The sequence below is a fragment of the Balaenoptera borealis genome (assembly GCF_965194805.1).
Source record: "Balaenoptera borealis genome assembly, chromosome: 3".
Lineage (NCBI taxonomy): Eukaryota > Metazoa > Chordata > Mammalia > Artiodactyla > Balaenopteridae > Balaenoptera > Balaenoptera borealis.
The window spans coordinates 121,578,749-121,605,272 of record NC_138866.1 but is presented as its reverse complement, the minus strand read 5'-3'; the positions used below and the strand labels follow the sequence as shown (position 1 = coordinate 121,605,272).

The 26,524-nt window shown below is 49.5% G+C and overlaps 1 protein-coding gene across 1 annotated transcript; it reads right to left on the bottom strand.

Annotated features, from left to right (window-relative positions):
* Positions 1-799: 799 nt before the first annotated feature.
* On the bottom strand, positions 800-26,122 carry CCDC33 (coiled-coil domain containing 33). Its single transcript, XM_082386269.1, is given in 9 exon segments — positions 800-1,296; positions 2,138-2,259; positions 2,819-2,897; positions 3,281-3,447; positions 4,456-4,541; positions 4,544-4,773; positions 4,973-5,061; positions 5,275-5,440; positions 25,635-26,122. Coding segments are annotated over 9 exon segments (1,320 nt in total). The 5' UTR covers positions 25,704-26,122; the 3' UTR covers positions 800-984.
* Positions 26,123-26,524: the final 402 nt, after the last annotated feature.

Here is a 26,524-nt window from a genome sequence, read left to right as displayed (position 1 = left end):
AGGAGGCTACAGGACTACAGCAGAGGACCCAGGCCCAGAGTGGGGTCTGGAAGGAGGAAGCTAAGGCACCCCAGGCTGCCCTACTCAACGAAAGAGGTGCATGCTCACTGACCTACAGCGTTTAATAAAGTCATTTTAGGGAGTGGGGCTGAGACTCCTCAGTACACAGAGAGGGAGGCCTGCTCCAAGACTGAGGTCTGCTAGGACTCAGTCTGCTGGGATTTAGAGAGCTTGTTGAGCTTAGTCTCTGAGCTGGGCATCAAGGGGTCCAGCTTGGAGCGTCGCCTTTGGTTCTTGGAGAGGGTGGAGGGATTCTGTGGTGGGCAAAGCAAGATGAAGTGAGTATGCCCCTGCCCCCAGCGGGGTGACTCAATAAAATGCATCTTGCCTGGCAAGTCATGCCTCAGAGGATCCGAAATCCAGCAGGCCGTGACTTCTCAAAGATTTCCAAACCCACTTCACCACAGCAGGTCATACCTAATTTCTGCCAAAGTCTCCAGGGCTCAGCGGGTGAGTTTGAAAAGGTAGCCCTGTGTTCCTCCCAGTTCCCTCATCCTTTTCAGGCCTTTCCAGCAGGCTGGAAATGAGCAGAGTACTGATGGTTCAAGAGTGGAAGCAATCAGGGGGTTTGCTTTAAGGGGCTGGGTGGCCCAGGGCTGAGCTTGAGGGACAGTTGTGAATACGCCTATTTGTTCTTGGGCAGCTGGCAGTGTTTCTCCCTGGCAACATGCCCCCACCTCTGGCAGGTCTGCAGCACTGCAGTGGCCCAAGGAGTGTGTGTTCATGGGAGAATCTTAGGCACTGTGGAGTGGAGAGGGGGCCACAGCTACTCTACCCATGAGCAAATCCAGTCCTAAAGTACAGTCAGTGCCAGAGCATTTGAGAAATGCCCCTGTGGGCAAACTGTCAACCACAGCCCCTCCTTTTTGATACTCATCACCACCCGAAGGGGAGGGGGTGTCTTGGCAAGGTTTTCTATTCCCCTTAGACAGGTGGGGGATTGAGATGGGGCAGGGGCTTTGGCTGGTAACTGATCAGAAGTTGAGCCCAGGTCTTCTGACTACCAGCCAGGGAGCAGGGCCCCCTGGACAGGTTTTCACAAGGTCCAGTGACTCGGGGGGTGGGGTGGCTGCCAGACCCACCCCCCGAACCCCACAGAGCTCCTCCAGAGGGATCACTCAAGAACTCATCTGTGATGATCGTGTTGGAAGGGGCCCTCAAGCCATACTCTTGCTCCTGCAGCCGTGTGGCCAAGTCCTGCTTCTCTCGTCCCCAGCGTCGAGCTGAGTCCTCTAACTATAGACATGAAGAGACACAGCTGGAGAACCACTGGGCAGCAGCGCCCATCCCCGAGAGCTGGGACAGCCCAAACCTCAGCCTGCTCTCTGAGCAGAAAGCAAAACCCTGGGCAATGTGGGCTTGCTACCTTCCCAAGAGACCTCAGGATAACAAGGGTGGGTGGACCAAGCGACAGTTTGAATATGACTGATGGACCCTCTCTGAGTGCCACCAACATACGGAACTCCAACACTGGTCACAATGAGCCCTGACCCTCCTGACACGCGGAGTCCCGTCAGTCCCCAACCACGGAGCTTCAACACTCCTCACGATGAGTCCCAACCATTCTCAAACGTGCAGCCTCGGCCCTGGTCACAAAGGGAGCCCTGACCCTCTTCACACACAGAGCCCCAGCCCTTCTCTAACACACAGCCCTGACTCTGGTCACACACAGAGCCCAGACCCTCCTGAAACACAAATCCCTGACCCTGGTCACAAAGGGAGCCCTGATCTTGGATGCAGATCGAGCCCAGACCCTCCTCACGCAGGGAGGGAGTCCTGACCGTAGACAGACACCGGTCACCAACCTGACACACACGGAGCCCTCACCCTGATCACACACAAAGACTCGGCCCTCTTCTCACATGGAGCACCGATCCTGGTCACAAATGGAGCCCTGAGCCTGGATGCAGACTGAGCCCCGACCCGCCGTACCCACTGAGTCCAAACATGGTTAAACAGGGAGCCCTGACACTCCAAATACAGGGAGCCCCGACCTTTCTGAAACACAGAGGCTGAGCCTGATCTCAGGCTGAGTGGTGAGGCTATCTGGCCTGTGTGACCCCTGCACCTCACCTACCTGGCTTTCCAGGGAAAGAATCCGGCTCTGAGCGCATTCCAGCTTGGCTAGGAGGTTAAACTTGTCTGAATTATTGGCAAGAAGATCCTGTGGGCAAAGCAGAAACTCACACATGGTCCCCACTGGGGGCTGTAGCTATATGAGCTCAGGAGGCCAGGTGACACTGAGGGAGAAATCAGCCTGGTCTGAGTTCCAAATTTGGCTCCCCGATGCAGAGCCTCAGACCCAGGGCCAAAGACCGAGGCCAACGAGCCTCAGACCCCTGCCCGGAGTTTCAGACCTGGCACGTGCCTTTTTCACTGTTGTTCTCCCCACATATTTTGAGTGTATGAAATTTTTGCACACCAATTTTTAAATGTAAAATGCACCAGGGAGCACTAGGTTAGGGCACAGGAAGGAGTCTTGAGCTGGGGGTCATTTTGTAAAGTGAAGGAGCTATTCGTAAAGCAAGCGTTCCCCGTCCTCCGCGCTTTACGTGGATGTCCATGCATCAGGTGTGCTTTCAAACAGAACTCACCTCCTGCGAGTCCTGGGATGAAGAGAAAAACTCTCCTGTGCCCAGCCCACCCCGCTTTTGTAATTCCAAATGTTCTGTCTTCGGGTTTGCATAAAGCAGGGGCACCTGTAACAGTCTCAGAGGTAGGGAGGGGCCAGGGACACCCACCTATGTGGGCAGGGTACCCTTGCAGTGGCCTGGGCCATCTGTCTCTTGCAGCTTCTCTGCCAGGTCTCCCCTTGCTCCCAACTCCCCAGGGTCCACCTGGGATGGGGGAAAAGGGCTCTCCAAGGCTGTACCAATCCCAGGAAACACTCCAGAATGGAGTTCTGAGAGGCCTGTGTGGAGCCCAACCGCAGGGCAGCCAGGTGGCAAACGGGGTCAGGGGTCAGTTAGGGGTTTGCTTTCCCTCCCAGGATGCTAAATGAGGGTAAGGGTGAAGCTTTCAGACTCGTGTGTGTTCCCCAGGGGAAAGGAGCCAAGGCCTGAGAGCCAGAGGCTCTCCAGGAGACTCCAGGCACATTGGAGACCCTGGGAAACCTTGCTCCTGGTCTTGGGCTTCAACTTGGATTGTGCCTGAGTGATTTCTGGGTGCCTGGTGACCTGTGCAGGCAGGCCCAGCCCAAGCTTGTGCTGCTGGCTCTTACCAGCAGGGCCTGCTGCTGCAGAATGATGGGGGCTGACTGGTGGCGGCTCTTGTCCAGCTCTGCCCGCAGCCTCGAGTTTTCCGCCAGCAGCATTGAGTAAAGGTCAACAGGCAGATTCTCTCTCGTCGGACCCGGGGGAAGGCCAGAGGCTGAGAGCATGGGGAAGGCTGTGGAATGTGGCCATAGATGTTCATGAGATGGGCTTTCCTGCCTCCCTGTCCCTGGTCCAATCTGCCTCAGCGCTTTACTTCTTTCTGCCCCTCTTCTGCTCCCAAGCCTTCAATGGCTCCCTACTGCCCGTGGGATCAGGTCCATACGCCTCCTCAGGCCATCGTTCTAGGCTCTTTAGAATCTGACCCCAATGTTCTCTCTGATCACTCCCCCACCATTTGTCCTGGGTCTGTTTCAGCTCCTCACCTCTATTTTCCTCCCTTCTCTGCTCCTGGCATCGTCACTCCCCAGGCTTGTGCCTGACTGTTTCCCCTCCCTAGGTTGCCTTCTCATCTCTCACCCTAACCTCAGGGTTCCCGAAAGGTGGGCCCAGCTTTCATTGTTTCTTAAAGACCTTCACAAATGCCCCCTACCGACACCCCCATGCAGTGAAGGCTGACACAGGGCTGGGCTCACAGGGGTCCCCAGTGAGGTGGCACAGAAATCCTCTGCTTGGGCTAGCCTGATGTGGGATGACCTGGCTCTTTCCTGCTCATCAGAGCTGCCTCTGATTGGCAGTTCTAGGTGGCTTTGGTTAACATCAGTGGAGGAAGCAAATCATTGAGTTAACCAGAATTTTTTTGTATGTTTTATAGAAGCAGACTCTTTCAAGATACCGGGAGATGAGCAAATAATTTGAAGGGCCCTGGAGTTAAGAGGTTGGGAACTGCTGCCCAGACAGCCCCTCTTTGCAGGTAGCCCACCTCTGCTTGATCTAATCTCAGAGCATCTTCTGGAAGGTCTGAGCCTCTTTCTAGCATGGCTCACACGCTGTGTCCCCTCCATGTGTTCTGAGGGACTCCCTGGTAGGAGAAGGGAGCTTGGGGGACCTCTGGAAGTGCTCAGTGCCTGACGGAGTGGGGAACTGGCACCCTCTGCTGCAGTTTGAAGGTGCTCCTGAAACTGAGAGGCCCCAAGAAGGCAGGGTCTCCAGGGATGAGACAAAAGCCGGGGACCAGACTCACCCACACTGGGCTTTCCCTGCAGCTTGTTCTGCAGGGGCTCGTTCTTCTCCCGCAGCTTGCCCTCCAGCACCCACTCCATCTTCTCAATCACCTGGAGGGCAGAGCACAGAGGCTGGGATGGCCTAGGGGCTCCACCCCTTCCCGTCTGTGGCTGGGCCTGGGCAGCCGGGACCTTCTGTCACCTGCCTTCTCCTGGTGCCTCACAGTCTCCTCCAACGCCTTCATCTGCTGCAGCTTGTCCTGGTATCGCCTCAGCAGCGCCGCCTGTGGCTGCTGAGCCTGGTGCAGGAGGAGCAGCTCCTTTTCTCTATCATTCTTCTGATGGTGGGGGAGGGAGGGGAAAGGGGAGAAAGCAGGGGTGCCCTTGACCCTCAGGGTCCACCCCAGGCCACTCTGCTCAGTCCTCCACTGCCCTGGCCCCCTGGCCCCTATGTCCCTCTCCCTTCTGGCCCCAGACTCTTCTCCAGACGCTCCCTCCCGAGCCCCCTTCCCCTCTGCCCTCCAAGTCCAGGCTCACTCGAATCAGCTCATTCTGCAGATGCTGCACCTTGTCTCTCAGCTTCTTCACGTCCAGCTCACTCAGCAGCAGTTTCTGCTTCATGGACGCTGGTGGAGGAGGAGCGGCTCAGGGAGGAGGCACCTCCCAGTTCAAATTGGCATAGTTGGGGGGCAGGGGGGGTGTCTCTCAGTCCTGGGGTTTGACACAGGACTGGACTCTCAGTTTCCCATCTCAGAGAGGACCCAGCCAGGCTCCTACTAGCCTGTGTCCTGGGAAGGGCTCCCGCCACCCCGTTCCCTTGGTGGCCTGTACGCCCTCACCCAGGTTCTGGGCTCTGTCAGTGATGTCTGGCTCCTCTTGTACCCCCTCCTGGGTCAGCTGGCTCCTCAGCATTTGGTTCTCTACCTCCAGGATGCTGGTCTGTTTCCGCAGTGACAGGATGTCCTCTGCCATCTTCTGCATGGCCCGCCGGTAGCTGTTCATCTCCTGTGGACCCCAGAACTCAGAGTTGAACCCCCGGCCCCACTGTAGCCCCCACCCAATATCTACGCCCACACATGGAAGTCAGTGGGTCACTCCTGAGGCCAAAGAGCAGAGAGAATCCCAAGCTGTGCCCTCAAGTCTTAGCAACTCCTTGGAGGGGTAGTCATGACAGGGTCTTCACCCCTTCTGGCCGTGTGAGAGCAGCTGCACAAATGTGCTCTCCTGGGGGTGACACCTTTTCCCGGGAGGCCAGCTAGGGGGGACCCAGGGTTCAGACACCAGGTGAGGAAGCCCATGAGCGATGGAGACTTGAAAGGCTCCAGGGCCAGGCTAAATCATGGCTACTTCTCCACCTTTTCCCTTCTCCTTTCTCCCTTCTCTAATCCCTCTTCATGTCACTGAGAACCCAGGGAAGAATCTCTCTGAAATCTCGCTGAATGCTTCTTGGGATCCAACCCTAGGCACCAGCCTCCCAACCAGACCAGGGGGTGTGAAGGGACACAGGGTAGGTAAGCCTGGGAGATCCAGAAAAGGACTCAGGGTCAGGGTTGGGATCCAGCTACAGGATCTAGGGTGTGAGGTGGGGACGGGATGCCAGGCTCTGTCACTAGGTTAGGAGTAACAATAATACTAATATCTGGTGTTCATTGAGTATTTACTATGTACCAAGTCACCTTTACTATGTACCAGGCCCACCGCCTTCATTTAACTTATGAAGGCGGATACTATTATCACCCTCATTTTACCGACGAGGAATCCAAGGCCCGGAGAGGCGAGTAGCATGCTCAGTCACAAAACTAATGAGTGGCAGGTTCAAGGTCTGAAATCCAGGCCTGCTGGCACTTGAGTCCGTGCTCTTAAGCGCTGCGCAATCCTGCCACGATGCCCCCATATATGGAAACTTCACAGTATGTTGAGAAGTGATGAAAGCAGGTTACTATAAACAATTGTGATCTCAATTTGGGAAAAAAAATTCATGTTTGCCCTTGTGTGTGCATAGGAGAATTAATAGGCTATATTTACACGTACTTGTTTCATAATCAGAAATTCCCTACTGTTATTTATAAAAAGTTTTGGAAAGGGAGTTTCTTAATATAAATAGTACAACAAAATATAAAAGAGGGACCCAAAATGTGAAGCCAGGAAGCTCGGTAGAGGGGGAGGAGGTAGGAGCTAGGTTTGGGGGAGGAGTGGGAGGAGAGAAGCGAGGCCAGCAGGAGCTTGCTAAGCCCTGTCCTTCCTGAGACTGTGAAGGCCTTGCCTGTGGGGGGTGGGCCTCCTAGGCCCGGCCAGGAAGGGGCTCCCAAGTCCTCAGGAAGCAGAGCTCTGTCCCCAACTCCCACCTGGGCCCCATGCTGACTGAGGATGTGGCCTGGCTCCCAGCCACTGCCTTCAACCTGCTGCATGGTGGGCCACTGGCTGCCTGGGGAGGGGTTTCCAGACAGCAGGGGCTCATCAGACACCACTTGTCACCTGCTGCTGTCTAGCCTTCTGGCTAGACTCCCTCTAAATGGTGCCAGTGCTGGGCCCATCTCCCCAGCACCTGCCCCAGTCAAGTTTCAGGTCTTGGCTCCTCCAGATCTGCCCATCTGGTGCCCTCACACAGCTTCATTCACTAGGACACTCAGCCCAGAGACTGCACACACACAGGGCTTTGTGGTCAGGACTCAGTCAGAAGCCCAGCTTGGCCACTGACTCACTGAGTGAGTTTGGACAGACCCCTTCACCTTTCTGAGCCTCCGATTCCTCTCATGGGAGAAGCATGGAGTATCTGGAAGCTCAGAGTCAGTGTGTGTGGTTCAGGGCCCTGCCTAGGGCAGACATGACTTGGAGGCAGTAGTTCTCATCCCACCCCATTTCTGTTCTAGTGCCAGCTTTAATCAACAGGCCAGACCCCTTTCTCTTCCTCCTTGCTACCCTCACCCTGGGTTCCCTTGCTCTCTCCTCTGCTCTGCTCTACATCTTCAATTTATAGCAGCCCCTTGATGGACAGGGATTTGGGAGGTCCAGTAGACTGTCAAGAGGAAGCACATGATATTTTGGAAAAGGGAATTCATCTCTCCTTTCCCTCTCCAGCCTAGTTCAGGCTCTTATCATGTCTGCTCTGAACAATTACAGTAGTATCCAAATGGGTTTCTTTGTTTTAGGGTTATCTTTTAGAGGAGCACACACTCGTCCAAGAAAACATGTTCAAGGATGCTCCATGCACTGCAGTTTATGGTTTTATTCTAGGGCACGCTCAGTCACTGGATACAGGCAGTACTTACAAAGAATGACCTAGATTCGGAGAGGAGATTGGTTCGGGATGGCAGAGTAGAAGGACATGTGCTCACTCCCTCTTAAGAGAGCACCAGAATCATAATTAACTGCTGAACGATCACTGACAGGAAGACACTGGAACTCACCAAAAAAGATACCCCACATCCAAAGACAAAGGAGAAGCCACAGTGAGATGGTAGGAGGGGTGCAATCACAATAAAATCAAATCCCATAACCGCTGGCTGGTTGCCTCACAAACTGGAGAACACTTATACCACAGAAGTCCACCCACTGGAGTGAAGATTCTGAGCCCCATGTCAGGCTTCCCAACCTGGGGGTCCAGCAACAGGAGGAGGAATTCCCAGAGAATCAGACTTTGAAGGCTAGTGGGATTTGATTGCAGGACTTTGACAGAACTGGAGGAAACAAAGACTCCACTCTTGGAGGGCACACACAAAGTAGTGTGCACATCGGGACCCAGGGGAAGGAGCAGTGACCCCATAGGAGACTGAACCAGACCTACCTGCTAGTGTGGGAGGGTCTCCTGCAGAGGCGGGGGGTGGCTGTGGCTCACCATGGGGACAAGGACACTAGCAGCAGAAGTTCTGGGAAGTACTCGTTGGTGTGAGCCCTCCCAGAGTTCTACATTAGCCCCACCAAAGAACCTATAGCCTCCAGTGTTGGGTCGCCTCAGGCCAAACAACCAACAGGGAAGGAACTCAGCCCCACCCATCAGCAGACAAGTGGATAAAGTTTTACTGAGCTCTGCCCACCAGAGCAACACCCAGCTCTACCTACCACCAGTCCCTCCCATCAGGAAGCTTGCACAAGCCTCTTAGATAGCCTCATCCACCAGAAGGCAGACAGCAGAAGCAAGAAGAGCTACAATCCCACAGCCTGTGGAACGAAAACCACATTCACAGAAAGACAGACAAAATGAAAAGGCAGAGGACATGTACCAGATGAAGGAACAAGATAAAACGCCAGAAAAACAACTAAATGAAGTGGAGATGGGCAACCTTCCAGAAAAAGAATTCAGAATAATGATAGTGAAGATGATCCAGGACCTTGGAAAAAGAATGGAGGCAAAGATCGAGAAGATGCAAGAAATGTTTAACAAAGGCCTAGAAGAATTAAAGAACAAACACCTAGAAGACTTAAAGAACAAACAGAGATGAACAATACAATAACTGAAATGAAAAATACAATAGAAGGAATCAATAGCAGAATAACTGAGGCAGAAGAACAGATAATTGACCTGGAAGACAGAATGGTGGAATTCACTGCCGCAGAACAGAATAAAGAAAAAAGAATGAAAAGAAATGAAGACAGCCTAAGAGACCTCTGGGACAATATTAAACACAACAACATTCGCATTATAGGGGTCCCAGAAGGAGGAGAGAGAGAGAAAGGACCAGAGAAAATATTTGAAGAGATTATAGTCGAAAACTTCCCTAACATGGGAAAGGAAATAGCCACCCAAGTCCAAGAAGAGCAGAGAGTCCCAGTCAGGATAAACCCAAGGAAAAACATGCCAAGATGCATAGTAATCAAATTGACAAAAATTAAAGACAAAGAAAAATTATTAAAAGCAACGAGGGAAAAATGACAAATAACATACAAGGGAACTCCCATAAGGTTAACAGCTGATTTCTCAGCAGAAACTCTACAAGCCAGAAGGGAGTGGCATGATATACTTAAAGTGATGAAAGGGAAGAACCTACAACCAAGATTATTCTACCCAGCAAGGATCTCATTCAGATTCGATGGAGAAATCAAAAGCTTTACAGACAAGCAAAAGCTAAGAGAATTCAGCACCACCAAACCAGCTCTACAACAAATGCTAAAGGAACTTCTCTAAGTGGGAAACACAAGAGAAGAAAAGGACCTACAAAAACAAACCCAAAACAATTAAGAAAATGGTAATAGAAATATACATTTCGATAATTACCTTCAATGTGAATGGATTCAATGCTCCAACCAAAAGACACAGACTCACTGAATGGATACAAAAACAAGACCCATATATATGCTGTCTACAAGAGACCCACTTCAGATCTAGGGACACATACAGATTGAAAGTGAGGGGATGGAAAAAGATATTCCATGCAAATGGAAATCAAAAGAAAGCTGGAGTAGCAATACTCATATGAGATAAAATAGACTTTAAAATAAAGAATGTTACAAGAGACAAGGAAGGACACTACATAATGATCAAGGGATCAATCCAAGAAGAAGATATAACAATTATAAATATATATGCACCCAACATAGGAGCATTTCAATATATAAGGCAAATGCTAACAGCCATAAAAGAGGAAATCGACAGTAACACAATAATAGTGGGGGACTTTAACATCTCATTTACACCAATGGACAGATCATCCAAACAGAAACTTAATAAGGAAACACAAGCTTTAAATGACACAATAGACCAGATAGATTTAATTGATATTTATAGGACATTCCATCCGAAAAGAGCAGATTACACTTTCTTCTCAAGTGCACACAGAACATTCTCCAGGATAGATCACATCTTGGGTCACAAACCAAGCCTCAGCAAATTTAAGAAAATTGAAATCATATCAAGCATCTTTTCCTACCACAACGCTATGAGATTAGAAATAAATTACAGGGGAAAAAACGTAAAAAACACAAACACATGGAAGCTAAACAATACGTTACTAAATAACCAAGAGATCACTGAAGAAATCAAAGAGGAAATCAAAAAATACCTAGAGACAAATCACAATGAAAATATGACAATCCAAAACCTATGGGACGCAGCAAAAGCAGTTCTAAGAGGGAAGTTTATAGCCATACAGTCCTACCTCAAGAAACAAGGAAAAATCTCAAATAAACAATCTAACCTTACACCTAAAGAAACTAGAGAAAGAAGACCAAACAAAACCCCAAGTTACTAGAAGGAAAGAAATCATAAAGATCAGAGCAGAAATAAATGAAATAGAAACAAAGAAAACAGTAGCAAAGATCAATAAAACTAAAAGCTGGTTCTTTGAGAAGATAAGCAAAACTGATAAACCTTTAGCCAGGCTCATCAAGAAAAAGAGGGAGAGGACTCAAATCAATAAAATTAGAAATGACAAAGGAGAAGTGACAACAGACACCGCAGAAATACAAAGCATCACAAGAGACTACTACAAGCAACTCTATTCCAATAAAATTAACAATCTGGAAGAAATGGACAAATTCTTAGAAAGGTATAACCTTCCAAGACTGAACCAGGAAGAAATAGAAAATATGAACAGACCAATCACAAGTAATGAAATTGAAATTGTGATTAAAAATCTTCCAACAAACAAAAGTCCAGGACCAGATGGCTTCACAGGTGAATTCTATCAAACATTTAGAGAAAAGCTAACATCCATCCTTCTCAAACTCTTCCAAAAAATTGCAGAGGAAGGAATGCTCCCAAACTCTTTCTACGAGGCCACCATCACCCTGATACCAAAACCAGACAAAGATACTACAAAAAAAGAAAATTACAGACCAATATCACTGATGAATATAGATGCAAAAATCCTCAACAAAATACTAGCAAACAGAATCCAGCAACACATTTAAAGGGTCATACACCATGATCAAGTGAGATTTATCCCAGGGATGCAATCCCTATCAAATTACCAATGGCATTTTTTACAGAACTAGAACAAAAAATCTTAAAATTTGTATGGAGACACAAAATACCCCAAATAGCCAAAGCAGTCTTGAGGGAAAAAGATGGAGCTGAAGGAATTAGACTCCCTGACTTCAGACTATACTACAAAGCTACAGTAATCAAGACAATATGGTACTGGCACAAAAACAGAAATGTAGATCAATGGAACAGGATAGAAAGCCCAGAGATAAACCCATGCACCGATGGTCAACTGATCTATGACAAAGGAGGCAAGGATATACAAGGGAGAAAAGACAGTCTCTTCAATAAGTGGTGCTGGGAAAACTGGACAGCTACATGTAAAAGAATGAAGTTAGAACACTCCCTAACACCATACACAAAAATAAACTCAAAATGGATTAAAGACCTACATGTAAGACTGGACACTATAAAACTCTTAGAGGAAAACATAAGAAGGACACTCTTTGACATATATCACAGCAAGATCTTTTTTGACCCACCTCCTAGAGTAATGGAAATAAAAACAAAAATAAACAAATGGGACCTAATGAAACTTAAAAGCTTTTGCACAGCAAAGGAAACTATAAACAAGATGAAAAGACAACACTCAGAATGGGAGAAAATATTTGCAAATGAATCAACCGACAAAGGATTAATCTCCAAAATACATAAACAGCTCATGCAGCTCAATATTTAAAAAAAAACAACCCAATCAAAAAATGGGCAGAAGACCTAAATAGACGTTTCTCCAAAGAAGACATACAGATGGCCAAGAGGCACATGAAAAGCTGCTCAACATCACTAGTTATTAGAGAAATGCAAATCAAAACTACAATGAGGTATCACCTCACACCGTTTAGAATGGGCATCATCAGAAAATCTACAAACAATAAACGCTGGAGAGGGTGTGGAGAAAAGGGAGCCCTCTTGCACTGTTGGTGGGAATGTAAATTGATACAGCCACTATGGAGAACAGTATGGAGGTTCCTTAAAAAACTAAAATTACAATTACCATATGACCCAACAATCCCACTACTGGGCATATACCCAGAGAAAACCATAATTCAAAAAGACACATGCAGAGAGGAAGAGAGAATAAACTTCTTCTTTATTAAAAAAAAAAAAAAAGACACATGTAAACCAATGTTCTTTGCAGCACTACTTACAATAGGCAGGTCATGGAAGCAACCTAAATGCCCATCGACAGATGAATGGATAACGAAGATGTGGTACATATATACAATGGAATATTCCTCAGCCATAAAAAGGAGAGAAATTGGGTCATTTGTAGAGACGTGGATGGAGTTAGAGACTGTCATACAGAGTGAAGTAAGTCAGAAAGAGAAAAACAAATATCATATATTAACGCATATATATGGAATCTAGAAAAATGGTACAGATGAACCGGTTTGCAAGGCAGAAGTAGAGACACAGATGTAGAGAACAAACATATGGACACCAAGGGGGGAAAGTGGGAGGTGGGGTGGTGTGATGAATTGGGAGATTGGGATTGACATATATACACTAATATGTATAAAATAGATAACTAATAAGGACCTGCTGTATAAAAAATAAATAAAGTAAAATTCAAAAAGAAAAAAAAAGAAAATGGAGAAAAAATAATAAAATAGTGCTTAATATTGGAAAGATTCTAATATCCTCCAGTAGAGAACTATTTGGAAGTGTTAGATATAGGCTTAATCTAAAAGTATAAAGGAAGCAAAATTGATCTTGTCATTTGTTGATTCTGTCAGTTTTCCTACTCTTATACCATGCTGTGTATAGTAGAGTTAAGAGAGCAGAAGGTTTGAAATTACAGCAAAATCTACATTTACTATAAAACAAAACTCCCAACTTCCCTGAAGAGTGTTGAAGCACCAACTTTTCATCATTTAAGCCTATTAACGTTTACACCAAACAATTTCACACAAGTGGAACAAGCACATTTGCCTATAAGGATGAAGAATCTTAGGATATAAGAATACATAAACTATTTTCTAAACTGAATTTAATAAAAATTATGGAATGGTCTAATACAGTATACTTATAAGCCCGTAAAATATCTTAAATGCATGTAATACCAATTATCCAATAAAATCTGAAACAGTAAAGCCTAAAAAAAAAAAAAGAATGACCTAGGTTCACTTGTTCTGACACAGAGTTCTGTCAGACACTTGTTCTGACTGTATTACTAAGTAAAAAAAATGTGGCAAATTAATATGATCCCATCTGTCACTGGTATGTGTGTGTGCATGTGTGTGTATGCACGTGTGTGTGCATGAGTGCATACATGCAGATGTATAGTTAACAGTGGCTACTGCTCAGTTTGGGAAGAGAAAGGAACACTTGCTTAATCTCTAGTTTTTGCATTTTTACTAAGAATTTGTCCATATATTACTCATGAATTAAAAATAATTTAAACCTAAATACATTGAGGGCCATACCATGTTTCTGGATTGAAAGATGCAATATTTAAAGAGTTAGTTCTTCCCTAAATTGATTTATAGATTCAATGCATTTCCAATTAAAATCATAACATTCTATGTGTATGTGTAGAAATAGATGAGATGAGCTGATTCTATGAGAAATAAAAAGAGCAAGTGTAGCCAAAATATTTTTGAAGAAGAACAGGTGGGAAGACTTGCTCTATCAGCTTTCAAGGCTTATGATAAAGCTACAATAATTAAGACAGGGTAATATAAATGCAAAGATTGATAAGCAGACCAAAGCAAAACAAGAGAGAGCCCTGAAAGAGACCCACACATATATGGACCCTTAATATATGACAAAGATGGTGTTACAGGGAGGCAGGGAAAGGATTGTAATTTTAATAAATGGTGCTGCATCAATTTGATATCTATCTGGAGAAAAGGGTAACTTGACTCCTATTACATACCATAATTAAAAATAAATTCCAGGACTTCCTTGGTGGCGCAGTGGCTAAGAATCCACCTGTCAATGCAGGGGACACGGGTTCGAGCCCTGGTCCAGGAAGATCCCACATGCTGCGGAGCAAATAAGCCTGTGTGCCACAACTACCGAGCTTGTGCTCTAGAGCCCGCAAGCCACAACTACTGAGCCCATGTGCCACAACTACTGAAGCCCACGCACCTAGAGCCCGTGCTCCACAACAAGAGAAGCCACCGCAATGAGAAGCCCATGCACCGCAACGAAGAGTAGCCCCCGCTCGCTGCAACTAGAGAAAGCCCTCGTGCAGCAATGAAGACCCAACACTGCCAAAAATAAATTAATGAATTTAAAAATAAATAAATAAATAAATTCCAGATGGATTGTAGATCTAAATGTAAAAGGTAAAACAATAAAGCTTCTAGAAGACAAGGATAAGAATATCTTTATGCACTTTGGGTAGGGAAAGGTTTTTCACAACAGGACATGCCACAAAAGCACGAACCAGAATGGAAAGGATTGATAAGTTAGGTACATTTAAGTTAAGAACTTTTATTCATGAAAAGACATCATTAAGGGGGTGAAATGGGCAGGAAAAATGGGAGAAGATACTTGCAACAAACACAACCGATGATGGACTCATATTCAGATATAAAAACAACTCCCACAAATCAATAGAGAAAGACAGACTACGCCATAGAATAATGGACAAGAGATTTGAACTGGCCCTTGGCAAAATAAGCCAATAATCATCTGAATTGGTGGCCGCCCTCATTAGTCATTTAAAACCACAACAAGATACTACTATACACCCACCACAATGACTAAAACAAAAACAAAACAACCCTGAGCGTATCAAATGTTGGTGATGATATAGAACAAGTAGAATGCTTAGTCACTGCTGGGGGAACAGGAAGTGTCACCATCCTTTCCGAGAACTGCTTGGCTACTGGATCCTGTTCAAGTTGAACACATGCATAGCCTATGATCCGGCAATTATACTCCTGAGTATATACCCAGTAAAAATGTGAATGCATCACATTGATACAGTGAATGCATTAAGAAGCAGGGGTAAGAACATTCCTAGCAGCATTATTTGTAATAATCCCAAACTGGAAATAACACAAGTGCCCATCACAGTAGAATGGGGGGACAGTCATGCGATGGGATACTATACAGCAATACAAATGAATGAATGATGGTCACATGAAACCACATGGAGGAATCTCTCAAACTAATTGTGAGCAAAACAAGTCAGACACAAGGTACCTACTCTAGAATTCCACACAGATTTTCTTCAAAAACAAGCAAACTTAAAAGAGTTAGCAATCGGGGTATTAGATCCCCTTGGGGAAGTGGGGGCGTGGGGGACTGGGGGCATGAGGGACCTTCTGGAGTGCTGGTAATGCCACTCTTCTTGACTTGTAGGACCTGTGGGGTTACATGTGTGTGTTCACCTTGTGATGATGCATCGCTGTGAATACATTTATGTTTTGTGCATTTGCTTGAATGGGTGCTGTACTTCACACCATGACCCAGATTCCTGTTGTGGTGTTGCCCCTCCACCTACTCCCCCTTCCCCCCAGCTCCCAGGCTGTTCTGGTGTGCGGTGTGGGCGGGATGTCAGCCCCATCCCTGCCCAAGGTAGGGGTTGGGGGAGAGAGGCCCTAGGAGGGGAAGAACCCTGCTGGATGCTGGGGTCCGGGACACCTTAGTCTATGTGTGGGCGGGTGGAGGGCTGAGATCTTCACGCTTGTGGTTCAGAATGAGCTCCTGAGGTTTGGACCAGCTTCCTCCTGTCTCTGCATCAACTCAGATGCAAAGTCTGAGGCTTGGCATTCAAGGCCTCTTACAAGCCACCCCCTCATGCCCATCGACCCCGCCCTTCCCCTCCAGCACACTCTTATTTCCCCCTTCACACCTCCACTCAGGCTGAACTATCTGCAGAGAACCCCTCCCTCATTCCGACTACCTAACCTTTGACATTTTATAGTCCACTCAGTAATCTGTAACTGCATGAGGACTGACAGTGTGTGCTGCTCCTGAGTGTGCAAGTGTGTGCACACATGCACGTGTGCATGGAGGGAGTCCTGGGGAAGGCGCTGCCGGTGTTTAGTCTACCCCACGGGTCTAATAAGCTCCTCTTCTCATTCAGGGGTTCACCCTTTCTAATACCCTGTTGTTTTTCACTCAGCAGTCCTGGGGGTGAGCAGAACTCACCCCTCCTCCTTGACGAAGAAAGATGAGGCCCAGAGCAAGGAAAAAAAAGAAATGGAGGAGATGGAGAGCATGACTCTTGATGAAGTGGGGCACCCTTGCCTCATCCGGATGGCTGATGGGTTCTTGGGGACTCCACGCCTTGAAGATTAGCCCTTCCACAGACCCCTACACCATCCCCAGCCGGGATGCTCTCTGAGAGTGAAATCTCCCCAGTAGGGATGAAGAGGGACCTGGTCCTGGCTTACCCTCCCTCAGTCTCTACCATGGCCGGCGCCCTCGTTCCCAGGGGACCCAGAGAGGAGGCAGCCTGGTGGTCCTGCCCCTCCTCCCCAGCTCCACCCACCCTCACAGCTGAGCCAGGATTCTAGACTGCAGCCCTGACCTCTCCCCACAGACTGGGATGGGCTCCCCACTCAGGGCCATGCTCTGCGTCACAGCCCAGCCTTGAGAACATACAGGACACCATGACCCAGATTCCCGTTGTGGTGCCGCCCCTCCACCTGCTCCCCCTTCCCCCCAGCTCCCAGGCTGTTCTGGTGGGGGTGTGGGTGGGATGTCAGCCCCATCCCTGTCTCCTCTCTGGGCTAGCACACCCTCTAGGGACACTGACCCCACCTGTTCCTGACCCTGAGTGCCCACTGCACCCCCCTCACCCACTGACACCCCCCTCACCCACTGACACCCCCCACCAGGACCCCAGCTCTCAGAGCCAGCTGAGGTAAGAGGTGTCAGGTGGCCCTGGGTTCGAATAACTCCCCTGCTACTGGGTACTGGTGGCCTTTGCTGCACTAACACCCGCTCTCTGGCTCTGGAAGGGTAGTAACTGTTCTCTGAGCCTCAGTGTCCTCATCTGTGGAATGGGAAAATAACCCCACCTCAAGGAGTGGCTGTGGAGTCAGGGAGTGTGAGGAGGGCCAGCCTGGCCTGGCGTATAGGGTGCCTGGAGATGCTACCACCATCTCTGCACCACCTTTTGAGTGTTGTTTTTTTTTTAAATTATTCAGACAATAGCCCTGGGTACCAAGCACAGAAGGTATGATTATCTGATTGCTCTTACTTTACAGAAACTGAGGCCCAGTACACACCTCACCCTCCCTTACCTTTAATTAAGGAGGAGGGGTGGTGGTTATCTTTCACAAAGGCCTGAAGAGGGCAATGCTTGCCCCTCTCCCCCACAAATAGAAGTTTCTTATGGTGGAATCAGAGGCACCTCATTCAAGTGGGGATGTTCAAATATCCCTGTGGTCACTACCAACTATGTTGGCCAAAAGGGTCCTTATACCTTCATTGTTCAGATGGGGAAACTGAGGCTAGGAGACAGCAGTGTGCCCAAGGTCTCAGAAACTCAGTTATAAAACCATGACTGGGAGCAGCTCAGTAAATACACAGTCAACCAACACTTGCTGAGTGCCGCGTCTGTGCTATGCTGGGGACTCAGAGCCCAGAGGAGCCCAGACTGTCCCCACCTGCAGTGGGCTCCCCTCTACCCTGAGGAGATGGCAGGAAGTGCCTGTGACAGAGGGAAACTCACAGGAGGCTCTTAACCCAGCCTGGGGCGGGGGAGGGGGGAGGCAGGAAGGCTTCCTGGAAGAAGTGATGATCTGAGCTGACTCTTGGCAATGAGTAGGTGTTACCTGGGGGTGGGGAGAGGGCTCTCAGGGCAGAGGAGACAAAGGCAGGGAGGTGAGAGAGCCTGTGATGACTAACAAAGCAGGTGAGAGCAGGGTACGGGGAGGAGAGGCAGGGGTACAGCTGGAGAGGTGGCAGGGCAGACACAAGACAGCCTTGAAGGCCAGTCTCAGGAGCTTGGACTCCATCCTGAAGGCCGCTGAAGGGCCTAGGCTGCGGGGCAGTGGGTGCCTGTGAGAAGCTCTCTCTGGCTCTGAGCAGGGAGTACCAATCAGGAGAATGAAGGCCAGTAACAGCCAGCCTGGTGAACGTGTTGGGACCTGTGGAGGCGATGGGCATGGAGATGAGGAGGGAGGACCGCGGGAGGGAGGAGAGCACGGAGGAGTCATCAGGAGTCAGAATCTGGAGTCCTGGGGGGAGGAGGTGCCTGCACGGAGTACGGAGGACAAGGAACTGGTGCTGGGTGTGAGGTACCTGCGTGCCCTCCAGGTGAAGGTGGTCACAGGCAGCTGATGGCTGTAAGCTTCGAAAGAATCTCAGCTGGAGATAGAGGGGTGGGAGGACAGCCCTCCAGGTGTGATGGAAGCCTTGGAAGGAAGGAGATTTTCCAGAGTCAGGGGAAGTGTAGAGTCAAGAGGAGATTCAAGGACAAATGAAAGGAGTGGTGGTGGGAGAAGAGCCCTCAAGTTCTGGGAAATTGCCAGAGGGGTGGGAGGAAAAGGGGTGGGAGCAGGCTGGCAAGGCCAAGGCCACAGAGCTTCAGAAAGGGGAGATGGCCTTCGGCTTTGGGTAATGGTACATTCAGTAATATAGACCAACCTTCCCTTTAGATAACCTAAAAGCCTGGACACAAAGTAAAAGTCACCTTCTTAAACATATAAAGAGCTGATGGGACAGTGAGGAATTATTGGACATAGATAAGAGAGGGGGGTGGGGTGGGGGTGGGGGAAACCCACACAGTGGAATACTACACAGCAATGAAAAAGAGGACCCACAGCACCAAGCAACGATGCAGATGAATCTCACACGAAAAGTTGAGGAGAGGAACTATACATAAAATAAAACACACAAGGCACAATGCCCTTTATAGAAAGTTAAAAACAGGGACTATTAGGCCATAGCGATTAGGGAGGCATACAGAGGTGATGACAGTATAAAGAAACAAAGCAAGACATGAGTGGGCCCAGGGTCCAGGTTATCTAAAGGGAAGGTTGGTCTGTACTACAAAATGTGCCATTACCCAAAGCAGAGGGCCATCTCCCCTCCTTTCTGAAGCTCTGTGGCCTTGGCCTTATCAGCCTGCTCCCACCCTTTTTCCTCCCACATCTAGGAGAAGGGGCTTTGGGTGCTGGTGATATTCTATTTCTTGACCTGGGTGGTGGTTTAATGGATGTTTGCTTTATAATAATTTGGTTGTGTTTTATTGGGTTGGCCAAAAAGTTCATTTGGGTTTTTCCATAAGATCTTACGAAGATTTTGGCCAACCCAGTATTTTTATGTTCAGTGCAATTTTCTCCATAGGGATTGTATTTCACAGTTTAAAAGGTTTTTGAAAGAAGGAGAAAGCGCAATAGCTTCCCAACCTGCAGAGGGAGCCTCTGGGCTTGACCTCAAGGAGGTGGCCCCTGGTGACACTGGCCAGTGCTCTGAATGCCAGGAAGAGGACGTGCAGGAGGAGGAGGACGGAGGCGGACAGTGAGGCTGAGGAAGGTCAGAGGTAGCTGAGGACACAGGGTCGAAGAGAGGCATGCGGATGGAGAGACAGAGGGTTTTCTGGAGGATGAGAAGGCATGCGGGGGAGGTGTATGGGGGCCATGGGCTGGAGTAGAGGGGGTTGGGGGGCTGGGCAGGTATAGATGGGTGTCTGGATCAGAGGCAGTGTCGGTGGCAGGGCTCTGCAGGGGATGGAGTGGGTACAGAGGGCGGGTGGCGATGACCAGCCAGGGTGGTGGGTTTGCTGGGCTGGGCACGCACCTTTCCCGCTTTGCCCTTCCCTAGGCAACCACTCTGGGTCCCCAGGCCTCAAGGATCCCTGGCTGGCAGGCCTAGGCTACCTGCCATGTGGTTTGCCTTTGCAGCCGGCAGAGGGCATCCGCCTCCCACAGATGCTCTGGTTTCAGCCTGTGGTGGGACCGAGGCTGGCCTGAGTGGGCCCCGCAGCTCTTGGGGGGGCATGCCTAGGGGTGCTGTCTTGCTGTCCAGCCCCAGGCACACGTGTCCCTCCTCCAGGTAGTCCAGCCTGCCTTCTCACACCTCCTACCCCAGAACTCTTATCTGCTGGAGATTCTGCTGGGTCCCCTCTGCTGAGAACCACTCACGGAGGCCAGAGAGGTGCAATGACTTGCGGAGGTCACACAGCAAATCCTGATCCTCAACTGGGGCTTCTGTTCTGAGCCAGGGAAAATGATGGGGTTGAGTAGGGAGGGGAGGGGCTTGGGACAAGAGCCATCTCAAAGCACTGAAGTGACCCTGACTGAAGTAATACCTGCACAACACCAGGCACCTGAGGCCGACCATTGTGCAAAAGGAACAGTTGAAAGGGACTAGGATACGCAGTTTAAAAAGTGTACCCCGCGCCCCCCGACACACCCCCCAAAGCCTAAAGCTTTACAAGTCTTCTATCCACCCAGGAAGATACACTAAGTCCAGGCAGAGCCTGTAGGGGTCATGTGGGCCTCATGACAGCAGCCCCCCTTTGTTGAACGTCTGTCACCGGCCAGGCCCTTTATATACTTCTTCTCTAACCAGAGCTATGAGTCTGCGAAGGAGGCATTTTCATTCCCAATTTTCTGAGGAGGAAGCTGAGGCCCAGCGTGGGAAGAGCTGGGTGACTCGTTCAAGGTTGCCCCGCTCACAGAAGCAGAGCTGCAGTTCCGCCTGGGGCTCCCCGGGCCTTGTTGAGGCAGGGTGCCATGGAGCCCAGGGAGCCAAGCCTGGGTTGGGGGTACTGAGCTGTGGTCTCCACGGGGACAGGGTGAGATGCCACCCTGCCCTTGACCTTCTCCTTTTCCCAGGGACTGGGGCTATTCTCCTAGGCAACATGTCTGCTGGGGGAGGGGAGGCGTGCCCATTCCCTTCAAGCAAGGTGCTTTTAGGGCCCTTAGGAGCTGCTTTCCTGAGTCAGAGATAGAAAGATTCCTGCCCACCTACCCTCCCACCCCGGCTTGGCCAGGCCTGTTTCCTGGTTTTCCGGGACCCCTACAAAGGCAAAGAGGGGCCATTTCTATTCCCTCATAACCCCCTCTGCCCCTGAGAAACCAGCTAATAATGTAGCAGTGTATCCACGCTCCCCCCAGGGATTTTCTCTGCCCAGAAGGGCACAAGGGTCGGGCAGCCGCCTCCCACTGCTCCTGGCTGACTGGTCCGATCTCTGCAGGCTTCTTCAGGCAAGCCTCATGGTTCTCCGTCTCCCTATGGCTGGGCTTTCTTTGTACTGCCTCAATACACAGCCTACCTCTCTGGTAGATGCAAGATGGTTGAAAATGCTGGCTACTCCTCTTGTTAGTCTAATTTCCCTCCCCGTGTAACTGGACGAGCCTTAGAGACTTCGCAGAATGCGGCGTTGCAAAGTTCTGGGACTTCTCAGGCCAGGTCATCAGAAGCCTTGTAGCTTCCACCCTCCCTCCTGGAACGCTTGCTGTTACCCCAGGGAAGGACCCCCACTACCCTGAGATGGCCATGCTGTGAGGAAGCCCCAAGTTTGTGTGGGAGAGAGAGATGTCCACCAGGCTCCAGCTGCTCCAGCCCCCTGTCCCATAAGTCATCGCAGCTGGGAACCCACAGATCGTGGATTGAGACCAACACTCCCTGCTGTGCCTGGGCCTAGCTCCTGACCCACAGAACTGAGATAGAATAATAAAAGAAAACATTATTGCTTTAAGTTTCGGGGTGGTTTATTATGCAGCAGCAGATAACTGGAACATTCTCCCTGGCCTCTGGAGTCCTCCAATGGCTCTTACATGCATAATAAACTTCCAACTCTGAATTTCAAGGTGGTCTGCCCCAGCACAACTACATCACCTGGCCACTCAGCTTATGGGCCAGCCTTCCTGGTCTCCTCCCTAACTTTTATCTCACTACTTCTGTCAAGAAGCCACCCCTGACCTCCCACCCCCACTCCAGCCTGGCACTCCTTATCCCACCAGGGACCACCTACACAGTCTCCCTTTAGTTCCTGGGAGACCCTGACATGTGGAAGGACCTCCCCTCCTCTCCTCAGCCTCTGGTTGCCATCCTGAGTTGGGGAGGTAGGGCCAGGAAGACCCCCTGGGACTGGTGGCCAAGGACCCTGCCAGATTTGTCATCAACTGATGGACAGAGCCCCCTGTAGGTTCCCTCAGGACATCTGAGAGGCCACTCTTGGTTAATCCAATACCTTTAAGGGGGAATTAACCACATTTCTTTAAAATAAAATGGAAACATTCAGCTTGTACAAATTGGTGCTGGCTTCTGTAGTTCTTGAGATCAGAACTCTGAGCAAGAGCTCAGTTCTGGGGGGCTGTCTCAGGGAGCTGCGGGAGAGGACAGAGGTTGTACCTGACATCAGAAGCAAACAGCGATTCCAAGACGCTGGAGCTGACCCATGGGATTATTTATAGTGCTTTCTTGATTTCTTCAACGTTTGCATACGAATCAAATGTTTTTTCTATCATGAGCACAATCCTATGCAGAGTTTAAAAATTAATCCAATTGTTGGGTTTATGGTCAATTACCTACGACCAGTACTTCTTGGTGGATTTCTCCTCTCTAAGGCTCTAATTGGATGACCCTTAGGAAATTTATTCTAGAAGAAAGAAGTTGTAGTTCTGTTTGGGCCACTATTGATATTACTAGATGGAACCCCCTTGGCCAATTAATTGTACTGGCTCTAAGGAAGACCATAAATTTATTCATAAACATGAATTTTCTTTAAATTTACTCGTGCTCAGAGAAATGACCTACATTTCAGTCAAAGAATACAACTTCCCAATTATTAGGAGGGACCCTTCCTCTGTTATGGGATGGATTTATATGGCTTACACCAGGCTATTGCGGCTTAAGTTTAAGGGACCCCCCGTTTATGTTGGAGACAGTTAAATTAGCCTAATAACACTAGGAAATTGGGCTGGGTGCCTTATGAACAATGCCAATATATCATTTCCCTTAAAGATAACAAATGGCACCAAACAGATTGGGTCACATGACCAGGGATATACTGGGCAGCACCTAATGGAAGTTCTTGCTTAAATTCTTACTTATGACCTTATAAATGCTACTAGCTATATGATTATATTCTGCCTATTTTACAAGATTATTGTTTCTTGTATTACCCAATGTGTGACTGAGTCTCTGATAAAAATGTTGACTAGGCGACTTGAAATGATTGACCAGATACATAGTTTTATATAAGATCAATGATTGCAATAGTGTAATTCTAGATATGGGAAGAAGCAACAAGAGGGAATCTTTTCCTGGCCCAAAACAGACTAGTAAGACATGTGGTCCAAAGATTTTTAGCTACTGTTAACGGGGCCTAGTCCTATAATAGCACGTTGAGTGACCTATCAATGAAATCCCCGCCTGACCTAGGAATGAGCATTCCTAGTGCCGTGGAACAAATTGGTCATGCAATGCCTCCTAAACCTTGGTCGAATTTATGTCCCAAATAGGGGAACTGTAAAACAAAGAATGTTGCCCCCATCCAGTTCTACCTATAGTATACTCTGAAAGGAATTCAGGGCAAAGATCAGGAATGAGGCACTCTGTGCTCTGGGAAAACTGGCAGGATAAGGTCTTCAGACAGTTAGACATTTTCAGGAGAAAACTGTATGAATCCAGATTCTTGCATCGTCCCATACTTAGAAGAGCACTAAAGTCGTTAACTGAGATATCTGTTCCTTGGGATTAGCAGTATCCTTCTCCCAAGATGTGTGCTTGACTGCAGGTACCCTTCTCCGAAACCACATATATACTACTGACCTCCCTCCTTACCTCTTCAGAGAAGTTCCTCAGAGCTATCTGAGAGGCTGTCTCCTGGGCTAGAGTCCTCAGTTAAGTCCCCAAATAAACTGAAACTCACAGCTCTCACGTTGTGCATTTTTTTTTTTTCCAGTTGATGTCTCGACACCTCAGTTGTCAGCTGAGCCTCCCAACCACAAGCAAATCTTGCAAATTGCTGTTTAAAACTGGTTCCCTGAGGGGGAGGCAGTTGCCTCTTTGTTCAACCCAAGGTTACAGCAGTGAAACAAAAGAAGTGAAATTTCCCTTTCTTCTGTTCTTTCTTTTCCTTCCTGCTGCAGCAGAGATGGCGCCTGGAAAGCTTTTGTGCTTAGCACACTGAAGCTCAGAGGGGTGGCGGGGCCTCGGCTGCTGACCCCAGCCCCTGCCTAATTGGCCCCCGCCGGAGCCAGGCTGGCTAATTGAGCAGGGCCTGGACAATGGGGCTGGGGGTGGGGCTGGCTTGGGGGCGGGGCTTCCTGGAGGATGCTCTCCCATTCCCGTTTCCCTTCCCAGGCCTACCAGAAGTCTGCTGACCTTCAGGGCTCCACTCTGGACCCTCCTCCTCCAGAAGGATCCCAGGGGCCACCTCAGCCCAGCCATCCATCACTCTTCTTCAGGTTTGGCGCTCAGAGTCCTGCCTCTCCTAGACTCAGCTTGGGGTTAGCCCTTGACCTCAGCCCAGGGAAGTACAGGGCCAGGCAGTCACGGGGTTGGTGAGGGGACAGACCCCAGCCCTGGCCTCACAGGCTCTGCTTACTCTCCCGTAAAGAACCCCTTCCCCAGTGGTCACCTCCTGTTAGCATTCTCCTTGGTTAGAGCTTTGCTGCCTCTGAGTGCCCCGTGTGGGGTATGAGGAGAGCCCTGGCTGGAGTCCAGAATCTTGGGTCTTAATGCAACCTCTGCCCAAATCTGCTGAATGACCCCAAGCAAGGCCCTTGCCTACTCCAGGCCTCCTCACCTGCAGGCTAGGGGTATGATTGCTGTGGGGTGTGCTCTGGTTCTTGCCACAAAGAAAGAACAAATGCTTTGGCTACTGGGGTCTGAATGAGAACGTTGTCACTCACCCAGGCAATGCAGGCCCCCTGGCCTAAGGCTGGTTCACTTCCTTTTGGATGCCCCCGTCTGCCTCACTCTTCTCCCTCACTAGCCCTTGTGAGCTCTGCCCTACCAGCAGGACTTCCTGGCCTGACTGCCTCAGGCTAGCCCAGGCCCAGCCACTTTCTAGGATGTAGCCCTGGACCTCCAAGAGGCCAGAGCCAGGGCCCGAATTAGCAGGAAACAATGATCACTTTAAGGGGTTTTCCCAGAAGTCCTTCTCTCTTCCCTTTCTGGGTTCCCAGGTGTGGGCTCCGGTAGCCTTGGCTGGGCCTGGGAGGCCCGCAGAAGGTCCCTGTGACCACGGGCATCTAGGGACCAGTGCCTGTAGGCCTGATCTTCTAGTCCTCCCTCTACCTTGCTCTGGGGACACCTTTATTGGTTGCCAGGCAACACACCCCAACACACCTGGCTGCTAGGTGAGCCAACCCATCCTCCCAGAACCAGCGAGTGTGGGAGCAGACTTACAGAGCAGCTGTCAAGGAGGCCTGGGGCAGACTTTGGGGCTGGAGGGGATGGAGACTCTGGCTCCCGCATTTTTCGTGCTAGCAGTTCTGTTCCCCAGGATGGGGCCCCAGGGACTGTTGCTACAACAAGTGCCTGCCTGGTGACTGAGCCCAGCCCTGAGCTGGCCGCAGGCAGGCCCGGGGGGCCACTTCCTCTTTGTTCCAGGGTGGGGGCATCTGGGTGGGGTGGCTGGAATCAGACTAGGCTCATTCCTTGGCCAGGGAACTGCAAGGAGATGGCAAGGCCCTGAAGGGCTCTGGCCTTCTGTCTCCCCACCCGCAGTCTCAGCACCCCTCCCCCTGACCTGCCCTCTATCTAGACCTCAGTCTCGCCCTTAGTCTCCCCGCTCCATCCCCACTGTCTCTGCCCCTTAGTTACCCAGTATCCACAGTCTCGCCTTTCCTCTCCCCCTCAGCCTCCTCCTATTTCTGTCCCTCAGTCTCCCCTCTCTCTGGCCCTTGCACTCTCACCAGTCCTTCCACAGCAGCCCAGGCTGGGTTCACCCTTCTCCTGCAGCTGCACAGCGAGGCCTAGGGCCCCGCGCCTGCCCCTGGGGCCTTCCCATCTCTGCTTTCCTTATAGTCTGGACAAATTCCTTTCCTGTTAGTTCAGCGGAGAAAACATGGGTGGATGTTTTTAAAAGGAACACACTGGGAAGCAAATGGAAAACAAACCCAAACAAGGCAGCCCACCACCTAGAAACGGCCTTGGTCACTAAGGCAAAGCCATCTACTATAACTGCCCTTGGCCCAGGGTTGTAGAGACACCCTCCTAGGGCATGGAGCGGTCTGTCTGCCTTTTCTCCAACTAAGCTGGGTCCAGCCTGTCTATCCCAAGCAAGGTTGGTTCCA